Source organism: Salvelinus sp. IW2-2015, linkage group LG27 (genome assembly GCF_002910315.2).
Source record: "Salvelinus sp. IW2-2015 linkage group LG27, ASM291031v2, whole genome shotgun sequence".
NCBI classification, from domain to species: Eukaryota; Metazoa; Chordata; class Actinopteri; order Salmoniformes; family Salmonidae; genus Salvelinus; species Salvelinus sp. IW2-2015.
The window spans coordinates 37,063,293-37,086,235 of NC_036867.1; the positions used below are offsets into that span (position 1 = coordinate 37,063,293).

The 22,943-nt window shown below is 40.3% G+C and overlaps 1 protein-coding gene across 1 annotated transcript in view; it reads right to left on the reverse strand.

The window, feature by feature from the left end:
* The window catches only part of LOC111953637 (ATP-binding cassette sub-family C member 4-like), a 46,401-nt gene extending 31,406 nt beyond the window's left edge, over positions 1-14,995 (reverse strand). Inside the window, exons 1-7 of the mRNA XM_023973040.1 lie at positions 14,645-14,995; positions 6,282-6,392; positions 5,487-5,607; positions 5,094-5,318; positions 4,917-5,006; positions 4,240-4,403; positions 3,720-3,845 (exon numbers count right to left, since the gene is read on the reverse strand). Of these exons, the coding sequence (XP_023828808.1) occupies positions 3,720-3,845; positions 4,240-4,403; positions 4,917-5,006; positions 5,094-5,318; positions 5,487-5,607; positions 6,282-6,392; positions 14,645-14,718 (911 nt within the window). The 5' untranslated portion in view covers positions 14,719-14,995. The remainder of the gene's footprint in view (positions 1-3,719; positions 3,846-4,239; positions 4,404-4,916; positions 5,007-5,093; positions 5,319-5,486; positions 5,608-6,281; positions 6,393-14,644) is intronic.
* Positions 14,996-22,943: the final 7,948 nt, after the last annotated feature.

Below are 22,943 nucleotides of genomic sequence, written 5' to 3' on the forward strand. Positions count from 1 at the left end.
CAGGATAGACATTCAATGACATGCTTACTGGTGGCAATCTTGTTCACTCATCATAGGGCTATGCCAATTTGATCATGTCATGTTGATCTAGCGCAGTGTAGGAATTACGTATGGTTTCAGGTGTGTAGACCACGGGCCTACTCTTTCCACATGTTGTGCTGTTTCCTCTTCCCTCGCTATTGCTCTCTCCTCTCTATTAAGTCTATTAGAATGTATGGAACGCCATAACGTCGGCACGTCTTTTATGGTCGTGCCCGGCCGGCCGTGAGCACTCCCGTACACTGGTCTACACAGGCTGATTGCTGTCGTGCTGTTCACAGCTATATGATTTGGATAGGAGTGAACTCCGAACTAAGGTGCTGGAGTAACGGCCATTACAATTATCAAGTGCCCCCTCTGCTGTCAAGGCAGGCAATATCAACACCATTTGCTAAACAACATGCAATTTAGCTATCCTCTACAGGGAAAATGGTGCATCTATGCTGTTGGTAGTGGCTCAACGAATGGAACACTATATAACACTGGCGTGTCATCCATGGTCGTACCCTGCCGGGTATGAGAATTCCCGTCCACTGATCTACACAGACTGAGTACTGTTCAGAGCTACTTGGCTGCATAGGAGTGGGCTTTACTAAGCTGAACTCAAGAGAACTTTTTGAATGGCCTCATCGACAATCCATCGCAGCAATCGTGGTCTGTAAGCTAGTCATTCATATTTGATTTTAAGTAACCTTGCTCAAGTGAAGCTTTGCAACAGTAGTCATTTGATCAATTGATTCATCAGCGACTCAAATATGTCATCCATGCTTTATGAGCTCAGTAGACCTACTGCTGCCTTTAACTCTTGGCATTTTTAATTAATCTCATCATAAACAAAATGTCTTCCGTTTGCTTGATATCAGCCCCAGCAATCAGTTCTCCTGGACTCCTGACTCCAATTAMCTTTTGGAAAAGTRATTAGCCTAGGGGTTCACATACTTTTTCCAACCTACACTGTGTATGTTTACATTGTGTATTCAATATAGACAAGAAAAATACAATAATTTGTGTGTTATTAGTTTAAGCACACTGTGTTTGTCTATTGTTGTGACTAAGATGAAGATCAGATCAAATTTTATGACTAATTTATGCAGAAATCCGTTTCATGTTAATCATGCATATCGCTTATGGAATGTGTGGCTGGGTAGACATACACGCAGATGTCTCATTTCATCCAGAAACATTCCATATGATACTTTCCAATACAGCATAATTACCGGCCGCAAACTATTCAATAAAATTCCGTATTATATTCTGTCTCTGTTGTCATGTTAAGCCTGTACTCGATTGCAGGTAGCCTAGTGGTTAGAGCATTGGGCCAGTAACCGGAAGGTTGCTGGATCGAATCCCTGAGCTGACAAGGTAAACATCTGTCATTCTGCCCCTGAGCAAGGCAGTTAACCCACTGTTCCCTGAAGACGTAGATGTCGATTAAGGCAGCCCCCCGCACCCCTCTGATTCAAAGGGGTTGGGTAAATGCAGAAGACACATTTCAGTTGAATACATTCAGTTGGACAACTGATTAGGTATCCCCCTTTCCCGATTGAAATGCCCTTTAAAACCCCCAAGGTCGATGTCTACGCCCCCGCTGGAACCTAATCAGCACAAAAATACCCATAAAAATCGGTCAATTTAAGCAAGAGATATCCTTGGATGTGTCTCAATCTGCCTATGATGCACTTCCGCATCTGCGGTAAAAGGTGACAGAGATAAAGCGGTGTCTGTCGGACCATGAGACATCCCGAAAATCTGTCTTCTCACAAAATCGTCTGAAGCATCCGAACGGTTTGGCATACAAATGAATATGACTCCTGAGAAGATGAGAATCTCACAAACACGTACATGTTGGGGCCTCACAAGACTCATCCGAAGGTCCCCTGGTACCAGTAGAAAAAAATGAATGGAAGTATATATGGAGACTGTTTAGTGCCAAAAATAAGGGGTGTGGGCAGAACGCTTTTTCAGTTCTGCCCACACCCCTTATTTTTGGCACTAAACAGTCTCCATATATACTTCCATTCATTTTCTATAAGATTAAGGTCAGGGCTTTGTGATGGCCACTCGAATACCTTGACTTTGTTGTCCTTGTGAAAACTTACAGAAAACGTTTGACCTCTGTCATTGCCAACAAAGGGTATATAACAAAGTATTGAGATAAACTTTTGTTATTGACCAAATACTTATTTTCCACCATAATTTGCAAATAAATTCATAAAAAATCCTACAATGTGATTTTCTCGTATTTTTATTTCTCATTTTGTCTGTCATGGTTGAAGTGTACCTATGATGAAAATTACAGGACTCTCTCATCTTTTTAAGTGGGAGAACTTGCACAATTGGTGGCTGACTAAATACTTTTTTGCCCCACTGTAAGTTCAAAGATGAAAAAGCCTGGAAGGAGGAGAGATGACTAGAAACGATTCGGTTGGCCGTTTTATGTGTGGATTAATTGTCGGAGTAGAGGACCTTGTGCATTTCAGGTAAAATAACAACTCAATGTTTATATCCCAGGACATATTAGCTAGCAACAGCAAGCTAGCTAAATCGGACAAATTAGCTAGCAAGTGCAAGATAACTAGCTAAATTGCCATACATGTTTAATTCTTTTTGACCTGTCACCAAATGAATGTAATTGGTTCAGAGTTTGTTTTGATATTTTAACCTGCGTGTCGTGATCGCGTTTGGTGTAGGGGGACAAAATAAATTTGCGCACGATGGCGCACGCGCACAGCCGGTTTGGGTTCCGTGTTACGATCCTAACAATTTACGTATGGATTTTCTTACGATCCTAATGATACGTATGTTCAACCAATTGGCAGGTATCTGGCTCCATAAGCGCTCCTTGATGTAGCATGGGCAACATTGTCCATCTCCTCAAATGTATCTGCCGTTGCGAATGTTAAGACCACTCTGAGGTACATCAATCTACAGGTTGAACATGGTGATATTGTAGACTTCTAAATTGATAGTGCAGTTTGTTTAGGTGATTTTACAGCTAACRAGCTACTTTACATGCTGATATTGTCTTTGATATTACTGTGTGTAGCTACATGTGCTATCTAGCTAGCTAGCTAGCCAGCCCGCCCATAGAGAGAGCATTGCATTGTGGATTTTGTAGTTGACTTGAGCTGGAACAGATCTACACAATGATTTTCCATGTTGCTACCAACCTTACTTTAACATTAGTTTACAAACAATATTGTTCTCACATATTAGTGTTATTTAACAATGTAAATTAAAGGAACGAGGGGTTTTGGGTGGATTTCTCCTTTAAGTTGAACATGTGCTCTTTATGACAGAATGTTAAAATTAGGTGAAATAAGTTACACTACCCAGAAGGTATTCATTTGGTGGAACGACCCATTTACTTTCTGGTCTTCGATATTCCCTTTTGAAAACAACAGGTGCAAACATGCAAAAAAGTTATTTTCAATTTAAATCAATACATATTTATTCTCCCATAGGGGAAATTCATGTAAATATATAGCTGCAAACAGCCATGGCTGGTTTCAAGCACCATGGCTCCACGGCACCACCATCCAGACAAAATGGACTGTACAAGGAATGCGAATGTTAAAGGGATCAATCCCATCTAGCTGGGGGACCTTGGTTTATCATACCATTTGTGTATCTAGCTAATAGAAATAAACATATACCATTTATGTTACTGTAGTTTTTACCTTCGGACTTCATTGACCAGTGCTGAGAAGGGCTTCTCCCAGGCATACATTTTGATGATCCTGATTCCAGACACCACTTCATTCATGGTGCGTATTCTACTGTCTGTGAGGACAGCAGTTTTACTCCTGCAAGYAAAGGAGTTCACTCAGTCAGTTCAGACATATCTCCTTGTGAACAAAAACTTCTGACGTTTCCTGAGTTTAATGAACCGATGGCAATGTTTACAATTAAGATAGCTCTTTCGTAGAATCAGAGAAGGTTTCATAACGCCTAACTTTTCTTCACATGTGCTTGAAGTGTTCCAAGAGGTAATCATTACAGTCAAAACTGAAAAGGGGTTTAAAACATGGACATCATTAACATATAGGTTGACCTAAGGTAGCTCTATGACATAATCATTGAAACATAGGAACCACTCACTGAAACATGTTGCCCCCTACAGATAAGAACAGTCAACTTCTACTAAGACCCCACTCTGACTGTAAATTCAAGTCATGTCATGTAACATTTGTAATTCACCTGAGGGAGCCAAAGAGCTTTCCYAACATGGTCTGTAGTGGCATGAGGAACAAAAGGACAGCCACGCCTGCCAGGCACGACGGGCCAATCTCATACCACAGGAGTATGATAACCACCACAGCCTGCAGAGGTGCTATCCAGAGGTAGTGCAGATTGGTGGTCACCTACAAAGACCAGTAATCCTTGGTTAATTTAGCTGTTACATAATGTTTCTAAGTAGTTGCATTTAGCACAACATAGATGATATGATCCTTCGAGCTGGATTCATGACCTAATACAGCGGCCAACAGGCCACGCTTGTCATAATCTTCATACCACCGAAGAAGCTGCATGGGCTCCCCATGTTATATACATTTATATTCTTTCAGTCTGGTTTGAGTTTAGCATCGAACTATTGTAAACATTTGTGCTAAGCAACCATCTGCATTTTCCATTCATCCATGACTTTGTTCTCTCCGTCTGGATTTAACTTATGTACTTTTAACTTATGTACGGACAGGATGACAAGACGGCTCAAATATTGGTGCATTCCATTCCTGTACATTTGATGAAGTGTCAATTGTCATATAAGCTAGAGCCATACTCTTCAGAAACCTATGGAATGAACTGAGGGAGATGATGTGCTCAACCATTTCATCCAAWGWAASCMCATGTCTTCATGCACTTCCTGCATTTACCTCATCAAACCTGTTGACATCGTTGGATAGCAGGTTCACTATTTGGCCTGTGGTTGTTCTTCCCATCGCTGCACTGCTGAGACACAGGGCCTATGGGGGAATACAATTTACTAGTAAATTGTTCTTAAAGATTTTAATTTATATAATGCTGTATGCAAGTATGCAGCGTAGAATGACCTTCTTGTAGATCATGTGACACATGGCCACTCGTATCTTCATGCCAGTCCTCAGGACGTGGTAGAAGTAGAGACTTTGGAGGACGGTCAGTGCAACGGTGGACAGGGAGACACCAGCGGCGTAGCCAAAGGCCTCATAGAGTGCGTCCATYTTATCAGGATCGTACTTCTCAAAGTACTGGATCAGCTTTCCCAAGAACACTGGCTGGATCACCTTAACCACCTCCTATTGGGGGAACAAGAGAGAGGTAGAGCGATTTCAACCTGAACTCAAATCAAATGAATTACACTGTAAAAGCTGACATATATGGATAGATAACCCACTCACCATGTACCATAGGTACATAGATCAAATGTTCTTTTAAAAAACAGGCAAACGTATATTTCTACATACTACAGTGAAACTAAAGATCCCCAGCACTGCGTAGGGTTTCCCATAGCACTTCACGATGGCTTTGGTGAGTTTGGGCATCCGCAGTTCCTTGGCAGCCATTCGAACCTCCTTATCCCAATGTCTGTAAAGATTAGCACATTGTTAAGACTATGATCAGAAAACAGAACACAGGCCATTCATATTTGTGTAATCTCTACCTGGGGCTATTTGGAGCCTAAATACACAATGGTGCTAAGTTCAGTGGTTTAGCATGAAACTCCAAATGGAGCCAGGGAAAGTCATCAATCAACTCTCAGAAAACAAAACAAAAAAAGACCAACAATACAATAAGGGATGTAAACAATGAAGAGGGAAAGGGCTAGGCTAGGGGATAGGGCTAGGCTAGGGGATATGGCTAAAGGATAGGCCTATGGGATAGGGCTAGGCTAGGGGATAGATCTGGGAGATGGGGATAGGGCTAGGGGATAGGGCTAGGCTAGGGGATAGGACTAGGCTAGAAGATAAGGGGATATGGCTGGGGTATAAGCCTAGGGGATAGGGCTAGGCTAGGGGATATGGCTAAAGGATAGGCCTATGGGATAGGGCTAGGCTAGGGGATAGATCTGGGAGATGGGGATATGGCTAGGGGATAGGGCTAGGCTAGGGGCTAGGACTAGGCTAGAAGATAAGGGGATATGGCTGGGGGATAAGGCTAGGGGATAGGGCTAGGCTAGGAGATAAGGCTAGGCTAGGGGATATGGCTAGGTTAGGGGAGAGGCCCAGGGAAAAATAGAGCTGGGCCACAGTATGTCATACCTCTGTAGTTCCTCTCCCAGGCCCTGAGAAGCATCATCAGGAAGCACTTGGTACATGTCATCTTCCTCTAGCCTCCGCTTATTTCCAATACTGAATAAAGGGGTTACCCAACTGATAGAGAAGAAAAAGGAGGGAGAGAGAGACAGAGCAGGTTAATTAACCAATGTATCAATTAACCAATGCAATAGCCAATTAACCATGCATTAAGTAACCAATGTATTAATTAGCCAGTGCAATAACCAATTAACTAATGCAATAATTAACCAATGCACATTGAGGAAAGAGAAAACACAAAACAGGAAGTGGATGTGTATGAGCAACATTTAATCCAAGAACCCCAACGTCACAATGCACTGTACTCAATGTTCTGCTTTATGTTTTTTATTTTATTAGTATATACATGTAGTAGGAGGGCCTGGTTTGTTTGCACTGCCCTACGACAACTTGGTTGAAGAGTAACAAATTAAATGTACCTTAAATAAYTAGCTTTATCTTTTTACGAATGACTGCTTCAGGGTTCAAGTGTTAACCAATAGCTCATTTGTTTTAGTTGTGTCAGCCAACTTTACGTGACCTCAGCCACTCTCCCTCAGCAGTGTCACTGATTTAGGAATTAGTATGGAACAAAGAATATCCTATTACAGGTGGCAACTGTAGCGTSATCAATATGCATGCAAGAACAATGTTTTTACATCTAAATGCAAGGAGCACTGTGAACTTTCCCCCTTTCTCAGTACCACAAACCACGCCAGCACAATTGTATAAATGTCAACAGAACACGTTTAGTTCGACATGGTGGGATCCATGTGTGTTGGTAAAATMTATTTATGGCCAATTATTGATATAATAATCATCATATCGAAGTAAACTTGGAGTCATGCGATGATATGTTGTGTGGTCCTCCCACTARGACTCGGGAAAGCATGCAGTTTATTAAGCTACAGATTATATCAATTATGATGAACTTCACTGGGTGGTGAATGTGTAAGGTGATTCTCCTTTCCAATAAATATCGAGGGTCTTATTCTGGTGACATGATGATCGATGCTTGGCTGCCGTTTGACAAATACAAATAATATTGGTTATTCATAATAATCTCATAATGTAGATAGACTACCCACACTGCATCAGCGAGCTGTTGGTTAAACACAAGACCAGAGTGGACACATTTGTCATATAACAACAGTTGTGACAAAACCATCAGTAGTGTTGATAAATGTGATGGAAACCCAATTAACTTGTATTTTTCATTCAGTACATGGAAATTGAAAGGCAAAAGTTATTGTTATGTGCACTATGTCCTCACACAGCCTTTTGACAAAAAGTCAGTTTGATGGAAACATCTCAGGTCTAAAATGCGCAAATTGTTTTATAAAGATTTTTGAATATTCACATGGAAATCTGTCACTAATTGGATGGAAACCTAGCTACTGTTACCTTGTTTTTCAGCTTGAAAGAGCATTGCAACTGGTTGCCTCCTTCTAGAAGCAACGACCAGTGTGGAATGGCACATTCAGATCTGGATGTGTCAAATCACAAATCTTCATCTTGCTCAAAACAACCAGTTCATCATACTGTGCATCAACACTGTGCAACATTCTCTCTGAACTATAGTCGTGCTTTATGACACATGGGATAGAAGGTTAACTTTTTGACTGACCTGTGATCAGTTTGCTTGCTATGCTCTACTGATTTTGTGGTGTTTCCTAACCCCGGAAAACACTGAATGGATAATCAGGCAGCATTGAATGGATAATCTGGGGTCTGTGGCCAGCCGCACCACTTAAACTGAAGGATGGGGCTGGAGAAATGGAACCGCTCTCTCAAATATAATAGATGTGGGTCTATGCATGGAGTGACAGTCCATGAGATATTGTGAAGCTTTACATTGATTGTTTACAAAACTCAAAAGACAACAAAAATATAAACAAGAGCAATACAACCATATGTTGGGTTATGATGATAATTGAAATGAACATGTGACAGCAGAGAATATCCAGATAGTGTTTTTTTAAAGAGACTGACACATGGAAAATTCCACCAAAAAACTATTGTTGAAACAGTGCATTCGGAAAGTATTCAGACCCCTTGACTTTTTCCACATTTTGTTACGCTACAGCCTTATTCTAAAATGTATTAAAGGACCACAATACCCCATAATGACAAAGCAAAAACAGGTTTTTGGACATAAAAAAAAAAAAAAATTAATATCACAATGCTTGGACACTTTTACTGATAAAGAACAAACCCGCTCTGTAAAGGGTAGACTTATGTAGGACAATTCATGTACCCTACGAGAGATCCTGAGCAAAACAAATGAAGGTGAACACGGTTTTGACATAGTGGCTCTTGATCAAGGCTTTTGACTTCATCTCGCGAAAATACTTATGGAACGCTATGGCAGCCTATGGGTTCCCAACAAGGTTGATAAACATGGTGAAATGTCTGTATGCCAAGTCTGTATGCCAAGTGAACAGTAAATGGCCACCTGACAGAGGATGTGATCATAAAGTGCGGAGTTAAACAAGGTTGCCCTTGCTCAACCCTATACAGTATGGCTATAAGTCCAAAGGGTGTATTATTAGATCAAGATAAAGTGTCGAGTCTAGGATACGCCGACGACGTGACTGTTCTTGTTCACACACAAAAAGGATTTTGACATTGTCAGAGTACTTTTGGCATTATGAGAAAGTATCTGCTGCAAAGCTAAATCAGGCCAAATCAGAGGCAGTATAGACAGGAAAACCTGAAAAGAAAACTACTTTGGATATAGAGGTAAAGGAACAAATCAAAATATTGGGATTGATTGTGTGCAATAAAGAGTTTGCAGAGAGAAATTGGGAGAAAACGAGTTGGAAGTGAAAGAAGAAGTAAATAAATGATCAAACCGAATTACCAACTTCAAGTCAAGAATCAATATCAACAAAATGTTTAACCTATCCAAAGTGATGTTCTTGAGTACTGTATTTCCTCCCACAGAAAAGTGTGGGAAGAAATGAAACAAAAAATGTTGTTGACTGAGGGCCACCTGCGTGCCGCAGCYGTCTAAGGCACTGTATCGCAGTGCTTGAGGCGTCACTACAGCGCTGGGTACGATCCCAGGCTGGCCGGGAGACCCATGAGGCGGCGCACAATTGGCCCAGAGTCGTCCGAGTTAGAGAAGGGTTTGGCCAGCCAGGATTTCCTTTTCAGCTTTCAGTTGTGCTAACATAATTGCAAAAGGCTTTTCAAATGATCAATTAGCCTTTTAAAATGATAAACTTGGATTAGCTAACACAATGTGCCATTGGAACACAGGAGTGATGGTTGCTGATAATGGGCCTCTGTACGCCTATGTAGATATTCCATTAAAAAAACTGCAGTTTCCAGCTACAACAGTAATTTACAACATTAACAATGTCTACACTGTATTTCTGATCAATTTGATGTTATTTTACTGGACAAAAATGTAGCTTTTCTTTCAAAAACAAGGACATTTCTAACTGACCCCAAACTTTTGAACGGTAGTATATATCACACACACAGTGCCTTCGGAAAGTATTCAAGACCCCTTGACTTTTTCCACATTTTGGTAGGTTACAGCCTTATTTTAAAATTTATTAAATAATTTCCCCCCCGCTCATCAATCAACACACAATACCCCATAATAACAAAGCAAAAAAACGTGTTTTAAATTTTTTTATAAAAATTGTACATTGAAAAAGTTTAAAAAAAACTGATAGCACATAAGTATTCAGACCCTTTACTCAGTACTCTGTTGAAGCACCTTTAGCAGTAATTACAGCCTCAAATCATCTTGGGTATGACACTACAAGCTTGGCACACCTGTATTTGGGGAATTTCTCCCATTCTTAGGGTCGTTGTCCTGTTGGAAGGTGAACCTTCACCCCAGTCTGAGGTCCTGAGAGCTCTGGAGCAGGTTTGCATCAAGGATCTCTCTGTACTTTGCTCTGTTCATCTTTGCCTCGAGCCTGACTAGTCTCCCAGTCTCTGTCGCTGAAAAACATCCCCACAGCATGATGCTGCCACTACCATGCTTCACCGTAGGTATGGTGCCAGGTTTCCTCCAGACGTGACGCTTGGCATTCAGGGAAAAGAGTTCAATCTTGGTTTCATCAGACCAGAGAATCTTGTTTCTCATGGTATGAGAGTTTTTAGTTGCCTTTTGGCAAACTCCAAGCGGGCTGTCATATGCCTTTTACTGAGGAGCGGCTTCTGTCTGGCCACTCTACCATAAAGGCCTAATTGGTGGAGTGCTGCAGAGATGGTTGTCCTTCTGGAAGGTTCTCCCATCTCCACAGAGGAACTCTAGAGCTCTGTCAGAGTGAGCATCATGTTCTTGGTCACCTCCCTGACCAAAGCCCTTCTCCTCCGATTGCTCAGTTTGACCGGGTGGCCAGCTCTAGGAAGAGTCATGGGGGTTCCAAACTTCTTTCATTTAAGAATGATGGAGGCCACTGTGTTCTTGGGGACCTTCAATTGCTGCAGACATTTTAGGTACCCTTTCGCAGATCTGTTCCTCGACACAATCCAGTCTCTGTGCTCTACAGAGAATTCCTTCGACCTCATGGCTTGGTTTTTGCTCTGACATGCACTGTCAACTGTGGGACCTTATATAGACAGGCGTGTGCCTTTCCAAATCATGTTCAATCAAATTAATTTACCACATGTAGACTCCAATCAAGTTGTAGAAACATCTCAAGGATGATCAATGGAAACAGGATGCACCTGAGCTTAATTTTAAGTATCATAGCAAAGGGTCTGAATACTTATGAATATAAGGTATTTCTGTTTTTTCTTTTTAAGAAATTTGCAAACATTTCAAAAAACCWGTTTTCGCTTTGTCATTATGGGGTATTGTGTGTAGATTGATGAGGAAATATTTGTATTCAATCCATTTTATAATAAGGCTGTATTGTAACATAATGTGGAAAAAGTCAAGGGGTCTGAATACTTCGCTAGGTATGCCTACGTTGGGTTTACATACCACTATGTTCAGGCAACTGTACAAAGTTTCTAACGGTAGCTTGCAAAGTAAACATTATCAGCTAAGTGTACATCGACTCATTTCAGGAAACTAGGCATATGTCGCGCGTCACTACTTCACAGGAGAGGCATTTGAACGTAAACATTTATATTTGATCAAAATGCATTTTTGACCTTCTGGAACATGTGAACTTTTAATCTGCCTTAATAAGATGAAGGAAAAAGGAAACCGCACACTGCTCTTGATAGTATCACCAATATTTAATAAGCTTACGTATCGGCCTCACGTGATACTATCAAGAGCAGTGTGCGGTTTCCTTTTTCCTTCATCTTGTTCAATTGTTTCCATGCACCTGCAAATAAGATTGCTCAGATTTGCGAGTGCCTTTTGAATCTGCCTTAATAACAAACGTGTATGCCATCTGTAAATACAAATAAAATTGTTAAATTACGAGCATAGTTGGTTTAGCCCCGGAAAAAGACAGGAACCTACCTGCTAGCCATTTCTGGCTGAGATAATGGATGGGCTGGACATGTCGAGAGATGAGTTCGGATTGGACTGCCATGTAGCACGCTTCTGTCACTAACTTGTACTATGTGTAGGTCGTTATTTCTAATGTGGCTTAAAAAAAAAAAAGATATCACGAAGAACTGCAAAAGTGCTGCTCTCCACTTTCTGGAGGGCTGAGTTTGGAAATCAGTGGAATGCCCGGTGGAAGCAGAGTATGATAGCTAAGGAGATTGAGAAAATTCTGGCTTTTGATTGCAAATATGTGGAGGGAGTCAAAAAGAGGACACACAGGCTGTTGTATAAAACACCTTTCTCGAGAGTACATCTTCAAACTAAGGACAACCATGGCATCCGTGACAGGTTAAGAGTCTAGCTATCTACATTTTCAGATATGACCAGTTTCAAATTTTTCAGAAAGTCGTTTTCAATGCAAGTTAAAGCCTCCTCTTAGCCAACTAGCTAACGTTAGCTGGCTGGCTTGATAGCTAATGTTACATGTATGATCTGTGTCGTAATATTATTCGTATCTCGGAGCTATTTGCATTGCTAGTTATAGCTTAATGTTAGCTAGCTAGTTAACATTGAACCTAGTTGGTTAGCTACCTGCAGATTCATGCAGGGTAGTAACATTATGAGTTGGGATTATGGTTCATTGTTTAGCTAGCTAGCTACATGTCTGAACAAAAGACTGCACTATGCAAGTAACCATTTCACTGTACCGTTTACACTTTCTGTGTCCTGTGCATGTGACAAATAAACTTTGATATAGTGTGTGTTTACCAGAGACGGTAATGTGAAGAACAACATGACCTGCACCAAAGTCAAATTAGGATATAAGGTTAGGCCAATGAGACAGTGTCCAAGTAAAAAAAAGTATCTGGTAGAATGCCCTGTTTGTATTTCATCACACTCACAACCGTAAGCTATTTTCTGCAATTAGCTTGCTATTAACTTGTAAATAATGATCTTGTTGTAAGTTTATTTTCCTGTAATAATTCATACAAATTAGCTAAAGTTAAGATGGTCAGCTATATGATATGGTCATTATTTGAAGCTCGAAACTAACCAAAACATTGTTTAGAAAGTTGTATTTAGTTGCCTGGTTTGCTACATTGACACATACTAAATTCATTTTTAAAACAGATGGGTTTATTGGTGTCATGCAGCCTGCAGTTTTTGTGTTTATACTTTTTCATAACGACAATTTCAAGTTTGATGTCGGACGACAATAGAATGTTCATGATGCCACTGTGATAACTGTCTACAGACATGTCGATAGACGCAGTATAAACCAGCCTTTAGTCTTGAAATATTTGGTTGTTCAGTACACTTCTGCACTCCCTCTGTTTAGCACATGGCCTCATGTGAATCCTTAAAGAGATGGGAAGGGCTAAGGCTTACTTATGAGGGTGTGAACTATGCTGAATGAGTGTAGACAAAGAGCTCTCCAGTAGGTGTACCAAAACATTCAAGGACCATTTTCTCAAAAGTGGGGTTACAAGTTAATCAACTTTCAAAGCAGAATAACTTTTCCATTGATCCTCTGTAGTGTATGATATACAATTTTCTAGCTCTGAGGCTTTACTTCTATCCAATGTAAAAAACACCATTTCAAATGTTGCTACATAAGACCGAATCGAGCTGGTAGGTCACAAATGGGCCCTTCTACTGCTCGACAGGCAGAGCCCATAAATTATTGGGAAATTCACCTAAAACACTCATACTTGTCAGGTATAGTTCACTTTTATGTCACTCAAATATACAATTAATGGTGGCCAATACAGATATATCTTGAGGCTACCCTCACTTATCTGTAATTACATGATCAATTGATGTTTACTCATCATGAACACCATGCAGTTATTTGCTGTATAACTCTGATGATAGAGCTAAACGTGCACAATTGTTTGGCATGGAAAAATTGTAAATGTGTAGTTCTAACTATTCGTAGCATATCATACATTTTTCAAATTCCTGACATATTGTACGTTTGCAAATTCATAACATATTGTACACTTTGAAAATGTTTAACATATTGTACGAATTGCAATTCATAACATATCATACGAAATGGACATCCACAAATTAATACATCCATACGAAATGTTACATATCATACTAAATGGAGTCTATACTGTAGGATTTACATACATAACCATACAAAATGATCTGAGACCAGGTTGCTTCAAGAGGTTAATGATACTGTATTACAATCAAATAGTTAATATCAACATTTACTTAACAATCCCTTGAAAACGGCAAGCAGTTGTCAATGGTTTTAGCAGGCAAATCAAATGCTCTGCAACTTATTGTGAACTTTTATTGATTTTCTATAAAAAAAATTATCAAGGCAACTACTGTAGCTAGCTTCTTGTAAACTTGCTAGCTACTTCAGTGCACATGCAGCAGCTACTATTCCTGGGATTCACATAAAACACACAGACACGTTACAAAGTACAGAACAAGACCAACAACATAAGATATGACATTAAGTTCAATAAAAAATTCCCACCAAAATTAAATAAAAGTGATATATAGGAAAGACACCAAGAGACAACAAAAATACTATTTACACACTATTCATATATACATATTTATATATACAGTTAAAGTAGATCTTTAGAAWGAGAGGCYCTGTGATACATTGCGTTTTTTGTATCTGTTTTTTAAAGCTAAACTTGCTTTTTGCCTGAGTAAGCAGTAACCAATGGTGCAGAGCATTCAACTCGGGGCTCTGTGTTCTCTGGAAAATAATTAATAGTTCCATAGAACGCATAGCCAGCCCCTTGTTGATTATCCCTAACTAACTGGCTACTTTCAAAATATCGAGCTACAGTGTTAACTGTAAACAGCGTTGTGTACTTACCAGAAAAACACCCGTGAAAAAAAATTGGCTGTTGTTAATGGATTAAATTGCACATCTCTCTTCAGTTGTTCCATTGTTGTGTAATGACACCATGCCAAAATGTGTAAATAAATTGACCGGTGAGGAGGAGTCTACCGTGTCCAGACGAATTCACATTCATTTTCTGTTTTCAACATCGTTTTAAGCGTTGTTTTACTATTGACAATTACAGATGATTTTGTAATTGTATATCAATGTACTATCCTTACATATAATTATGTAATCTGATTTATTTGTTTCCGTCCCTGAATTGTTTAATCAAAGTTTTCGCCACCAGCTCGTTATATCGGCCATAAAAACTACAACCGGTCTMCCTGACCTGATAAGTCTAGAGCGCATGTGCGCCCAGGGTTGCCAGGTGTTACTAAATTTACAGTCCAATGACTACTTAAAACCCACACACAAGGCCTGAAAACTAGCCCACATTTTTTTTTCGCAGCAAGAGAGGAGTTGCCACATTTAACCAATAAACAATTTCCCCATAACGTTATTGAGCGAATTAAGAAGGAATCTCGACTTAACTTCTAACGACCTAAGCAAAATTCGGTTTACCATCAAATTAACAATTATTGCGAGCTAATGTGACTAATAAATTAATTTGAATATGTCACAAGAGAAAATATAATTTGCCCTTATTAAACTTCAAAAAACGAATGTTAGGCTATTTTCTAGCAATTGTGCCTTTAATATGTGCCAGATGTTAAGACTGCAAACCATTAGAAATGGCCTATCTGCAAGATCATTTCAATAGGCATAGTCTAGGCCTACTGACTAAAATCTGGGTTTATGATTGTAATTCAACTTCGTCATGGTTCGGTTAGCTAGATGCAGGCATCGCCTTACAAAATGATATGACACAAAATAATTTTGGGCTATTAGCCCATACAAACGCACTGAACAGCAGATTCGCTACATGAAACAGATTGTCCCAAAATAAAACGTGTCTGTCAGCAATTGCAACAGAACTGTGACCATAATCATAATTGATAACTTCCCATTTCCTGAACTAAACATGGCCATTAATATTTGCATAATAACACAAGGTTACAACAACAAACTGAAGTTATATGCTATTTACTAAACCCGTTTGCCAGCTCCAGCTAGGCTATACAAGTGGCACAAATTTGCAATGACTCCAGTTATATAATKATTTCCACATATTTATTGTATAAAATGGTAGGCTAGCCTAAATATGCATATKAATAAATAAGCTAATTGATGGCCAACAGATGCAAATGTATAATTCTCCACATTTAATGTCAGTTTCATTCTGGACTTTTCCCCATAACAGAAAAACGTGAGGGAGTTCATTTACTTCCATTTCAAATTGCCACTGGCGCAGCGCTTGAGATCCAAGAACTGAGCATGTGTAAAACCCTTGATCATTTTTAATTTTTTACAAGTCAGTTAAGAACAAATTCTTATTTACAATGATGGCCCGGCCAAACCTTGACGACGCTGGGCTAATTGTGCACCGCCCTATTGGACTCCCAATCCCGGCCGGATGTGATACAGCCTGGATTCGAACCAGGGACCGTAGTGAAGCCTCTTGCACTGAGATGCAGTGCCCTTAGACCACTGCGACACTTGGCTCATCTGGTTTACCATATGTAAAGTTGACATTAGAATGCAGTTTATACCACCTCTGAGGGAATTTATCGTGCTTTGTCACCGTTATTTCTTGATGCGCATCAGCTCTAGCGTGTTAATATGTTTCATGGAAAAAGGGTTGGAAATAGGTGTCTCCATAATGACAATCTAAGCAGCCTACCTGCACGTGCTGACACTCCTCCGTCCTTCCCCACCACTCCCACTCACTCAGAAACAGGCTGCCTCACTGCCTGATAGTCAGCAGCAGCAGGTCACGGTGAAATATATATTTTTATGAAATTGCCGTGGCGGCCGCGTGCAATTTAGAAGCAGCCCAATGCCAATACATTTTCACCCGCGACATATTTTTTMAAAGTAGCCCAATGTGTTCAAAAACAGCAGACATGGCAACCCTGTGTGCGCCCAGTTGCCGCACATGCACAGCAGGCCCGAGCTCGTTTTCCCACTGAGGTATAATAAAAAATCTAAATCAAATGTATTGGTCACATACACGTGTTTAGCCGATGTTGTTGCGGGTGTAGTGAAATTCTTGTGCTTCTAGCTCCGACAGTGCAGTAATATCTAACAAGTAATATCTAAGTTTCACAACATATACCCAAAATACACATACATCTAAGTAAGGAATGGATTAAAAATATATATACATATACACTACCATTCAAAAGTTTGGGGTCACTTAGAAATTTCCTTGTTTATGAAAGAAAAACAATTGTTTTGTCCATTAAAATAACATAAAATTGATCAGAAATACAGTGTAGACATTGTTAATGTTGTAATTGACTATTGTAGCTGGAAATGGCTGATTGTTTATGGAATATCTACATAGGTGTACAGAGGCCCATTATCAGCAACCATCACTCCTGTGTTCCAATGGCCCGTTGAATAAGCTAATCCAAGTTGATCATTTTAAAAGGCTAGTTGATCATTATGAAACCCTTTTGCAAGTATGTCAGCACAGCTAAAAACTGTTGTTCTGATTAAAGAAGCAATAAAACTGGCCTTATTTAGGCTAGTTGAGTATCTGGAGCATCAGCATTTGTGGGTTAATGAGCTATAGTCAATGAACAGCATTCTTACATAGGTATTCCTCTTGTCCAGATGGGGCAGGGCAGTGTGATTTGGTGGCGAATGCATCGTCTGTGGATCTATTGGGACAGTAAGCAAAATGAAGTGGGTCTAGGGTTGCAGGTGATATGATCCTTGACTAGCCTAAAATGACATACCCAAATCTAACTGCCTGTAGCTCAGGACCTGAAGCAAGGATATGCATTTTCTTGATACCACTTGAAAGGAAACACTTTGAAGTTTGTGGAAATGTGAAATTAATATAGGAGAATATAACACATTAGATCTGGTAAAAGTTAATACAAATATATATTTTTGAAATGCAAGAGAAATGCTATAATGTATTATTCCAGCCCAAGCGCAATTTAGATTTTGGCCACTAGATGGCAGCAGTGTATGTGCAAAGTTTCAGACTGATCCAATGAACCATTGTGTTTCTGTACGAAATGTTGTATCAAGACTGCCCAAATGTGCCTAATAGGTTTATTAATAACTTTTCAAGTTCATAACTGTGCACTCTCCTCAAACAATAGCATGGTATTCTTTCACTGTAATAGCTACTGTAAATTGGACAGTGCAGTTAGTTTAACAAAAATTGAAGCTTTCTGCCCATATCAGATATGTCTATGTCCTGGGAAATGTTCTTGTTACTTACAACCTCATGCTAATCGCATTAGCCTACGTTAGCTCAACCGTCCTGTGGGGGATCCACCGATTTTGTAGAGGTTAATAAATGTCTTACTCACGCCATTCACAGAGAAGGAGAGTCCACAGTCCTTGATAGCGGGCAGTGTTGGTGGCACTGTATTATCCTCAAAGCAACGGAAGAAGGTGTTCAGCCTGTCCGGAAGCGAGACATCGGTGTCCACGACATGGCTGGTTTACCATACTCTGCAAGCATTTTAGCCAGGTAGCCTAGGAAAACTAAAACTAAAAGCTTGTAGGCCTACTGTATGACATAATCATAGACTGTTTCGGCCAAATGAAAGAGAGGAGGATGGCATTGCCGTTTCTCTACAAGTAGGATGAGTCAACATGTTTTTTTGTACTCGCACGCACGCACGCACGCACGCATGCACGCACACACAAACCAGTACTATGGACAGCAACATCATATTTAGCTTGCATTGATTGGACAAAATAGTTTTTGGTATCTTTTAGTTGTCACTGTATTAGACTAAGCATAGGTGATTTGATGATGCTGAAATGTTGAAGTTGAAATGGTGCTGGAATAGGGGAGGCAGCTCCTGTTTTCTTTTCAACTAGCGGTAACTCTCTGTGGTTCTAAATCAATAGTTGTTTAGTAGTCCAAAAACTTCAGCAACATTAACTTGCTTGACCATGCTGTGTAGGTCATGTAAATGTTTGTTACATGCAATATGCCTTATGGACTTCACCGTACAGATGTTGCTCTCCGGTTTTGTGATGAAACAAGGGTGTGGTTGAATTTATTTTGCCACTGTGTCTTATTGTCTCAGCCTTATGCCTATGCAGTGCCTTCGGAAAGTATTCAGACCTCTTGACTTTATCCACATTTTGTTAAATAACAGACTTATTCTAAAATGTATTAAATCATTTGTTTCTCAGAAATCTACACATAATAACCCATAATGACAAATCGAAAACAGGTTTTTAGATTTTTTTTAAAATGTATAACAAATAAAAAACAGAAATACCTTATTTACATAAGTATTCAGACCCTTTGCTATGAGACTCGAAATTGAGCTCAGGTGCATCCTCTTTCCATTGATCATCCTTGAGATGTTTCTACAACTTGATTGTAYTCCACCTGTGGTCAATTCAATTGATTGGACATGATTTGGAAAGGCACCCACCTGTCTATATAAGGTCCCACAGATGCACTGTGCATGTCAGAGCAAAAACCAAGGCATGAGGTCGAAGGAATTGTCCGTAGAGCGCCGAGACAAGATTGTGTCAAGGCACAGATCTGGGGAGAAGGGCCTTGGCCAGGGAGGTGACAGAGAACCCAAATACCACACACACACTTTAAGACTACATAGGAGCACACATGCACTACCCTATGCGCTTAAGTTAATGCAGGACCCACACTGCAAGCAGGGGGAGGTATGTGTTACCATGTATTACACTGAGGTTTTAGTGTAAACAAAGTTGATGTAAACACACATGGGAACACCTGTATAAATGCACAGAGACAGACTTACAGTTGAAGTCGGAGGTTTACATACACTTATGTTGGAGTCATTAAAACTCGATTTTCAACCACTCCACAAACGTCTTGTTAACAAACTATAGTTTTGGCAAATTGGTTAGGACATCTACTTTGTGCAGGACACAAGTAATTTTTCCAACAAAATAGATGGCATCATGAGGGAGGAAAATTATGTGGATATATTGAAGCAACATCAAAAAAATCAGTCAGGAAGTTAAAGCTTGGTCGTAGGTGGGTCTTCCAATTGGACAATGACCCCAAGCATACTTCCAAAGTTGTGGCAAAATGGCTTAAGGACAACAAAGCCAAGGTATTGGAGTGGCCACCACAAAGCCCTGACCTTAATCCTATAGAAAATGTGTGGGCAGAACTGAAAAAGCGTGTGCGAGCAAGGAGGCCTACAAAKCTGACTCAGTTACACTAGCTCTGTCAGGAAGAATGGGACAAAATTCACKCAACTTATTGTGGGAAGCTTGTAGAAGGCTACCCGAAACATTTGACCCAAGATAAACAATTTAAAGGCAATGCTACCAAATACTAATTGAGTGTATGTCAACTTCTGACCCACTGGCAAAGTGATGAAATAAATAAAAGCTGAAATAAATCACTCTCTACTATTATTCTGACATTTCATATTCTTAAAATAAAGTGGTGATCCTAACTGACCTAAGACAGGGAATTTTTACTAGGATTAAATGTCAGGAATTGTGAAAAACTGAGTTTAAATGTATTTGGCTAAGGTGTATGTAAACTTCCGACTTCAACTGTATACATTACATGCAAACTCCGGACGCTTTTTGAGGTGTGACTTTCGTGTGTCAGTTTCAGGGTCACATGGTGACATAGGGGACGTACAGCGAACTCCAGCGCTCTGGGGTCGACTTCACCTCCCTGCTGAAGAGGCAAGAGGAGGAGGACACAAGCCCCAGGGGCGGAGACTGAAAGCCGCTCGCTGCACCCTCTCGCAGAATTCAGTGGTCTCTCACACCTCCTCCAAACGCTCCGTTAAAGATGGAACTGAACAGCTTCCTGTGGGTCCCCCCCACTTCCTGTTCAGCTCTTAGATACAGTCGCTAGGACCATTTTCACTCTGTGTCCCTCCCTGATGATATTTTGTAGCAAAGCAGTGAGTGAAGAAAGTTACCTGTGTTTGCTCTTTTTGTCCACAAGAAGGCAGTGCGTACAAACTTTTAGTAGAAGTTTGCCAGACACAGCAAAGTCTGTCACACGCAATATCTCAGACAGCACTGACCCGATTTTGACGACACTTGGGTGAWTGATGTCTTGCCATAGAGATCCGGCCTTTACACCATTACATTGATTTGGCCCAAGGCAGTAGCTATAATAATGAACTGAAATTCTTTAGTCACACGTAATATATACTTTTTTTGCCACAGCAAAGTCATAATTCCATTAAAAAGAAGTTAATTTGTATCTTGTTGACATGCTCAGATTCCCCAACACAGGGGTTGTGTAAATTCTCAACGTCCCTCGTGCTTGAACCTCTACAGAGTTTCTCCTACACAGAGTGCACAGAATGACTCACTTAACATCACATTGCACAGATATCATGCATCATTTTATTTGCAGTGGCTTTAATGAATAACCCCCAATAAATCCTATGATGTTTGTGTGTAATGCAGGCAAGCCTGTCCAGACAGTAGTCGAGGAGAGCCGCTCGGAGGGGACCATCGGCGTCAGCCTCTATGTCAAGTACCTGAAGGCAGGCGCCAACATCCTGGTGTTGATAGGAGTTGTATTACTCCAGTTCCTAGCTCAGGTAATGACATCATAACCCCAGTACAACTACATGGTCAAAAACAGCACTAGTAGTGCTGAAGAAACTCAATCTGATGACGACTTCATTAAATGATAAAGGTCTACTAACATACTTATGTTTTTGTGTGCAGATGCATATATTCTGGCAGGACTGGTGGTTGGCCTATTGGTAAGACATCATTTCACTGTTCATTTCCAGTCATGCAACTGTCTGTTACCCTTTTAACATGCTGTGTTGGGACTGGCTCTCTGCTTTAGCTCTGTCTCCTCTGTGATTGACAGGGCAGGAGAAGCTCAACGTTAATGGCACTGTGACCGTCCAAAATGGTGTCAACGTCACTGAAGGGTTGAACATGGATTTCTACCTCGGCATTTACGCAGGTGAGACACAGTGGAAACCCTACTCTGGAAATTGTTTTGCTACTCCTAGAATAGTGTCATGCAGGCTCTTTCTTCCTCCATAACCTTTGTGTGTCTGTGTTACAAAATGTGTGCTTCAAAATGTAACATCCTAAAATGGGAAATCTGTGTTTTCAGGTTTGACTGGAGCAACTCTCATCTTTGGCTTTGCCAGGAGTCTGATTATGTCAATGTGCTGGTGAAAGCTGCTCAGTCTCTGCACAACCGCATGTTCAACTCTATCCTCCGGACGCCTGTACGCTTCTTTGACATTAACCCAATTGGTGAGCCATAAGCCATGCACAAACTGGAACATATAGGGAAAGCAATTTTCTGTTGCCACAGTTTTGTGTTGAGGGATACTGCATTTGTGTTTACTTGAAGTCAGACATAATATATCTGTAAACAAAGAAAGAAAAGTCTTTAAATTCCTGGTCTTCACTCCTCTTGTGTCCCAGGAAGAGTCATCAACCGCTTCTCTAAGGACATCGGCTAACTGGATGCGTACTTACCTTGGACCTTTGTGGACTTCATTCAGGTGAGCCACGACACATTTTGGCCCTGCATCTTCACAAGATGCTTTACAAACCTACCAGAGAACTTAGTCTGTAAATATGTTGATTGAGATGTGTAACCCAGACCTCAGAACTATTAGTGGTGACTCTGAAACTGCCTCCTGGTCTATTTGGCCTTTCATCTTGTTCATGCTGGTATTCATGCCAGGATGGAATGTTCGTCCATAACAGCTCTTTCAAGAATCCAGCCTGAGGGTTCTCTGAAGCTTCTTAATGCCGCTCTCTATAGTGCTTTTAGTTTCACGTTTTAACGTACTGCACAAGTACAGCGGAATGCCTTTCTTGCTAGCTCTAAACCCAACAACGAAGTAATCAATATCAATGTAGTACTAAAAACAAGAGAACAAAAACACATGAGAAATAAGAACACTAGAAATTAAGTATGCATACTATATACAGGGTCAGTTGGTTCCAGTACCATATTTACAATGTGCAGGGATACTGGAGTGAAAGAGGTGATATGTATAGGGGTAAGGTGACTAAGCATCAGGATGTATGATAAACAGGGTAGCAGCAGCTAATATGACGATTGTATGTATTTGTGTGTGTGCAAATTAAGTGAGTGTGTAGAGTCCTGTGAGTGAGCATAGAGACAAAATTAAATACAAGGATAACTCAAATAGTCCGTGTAGCCATTTTG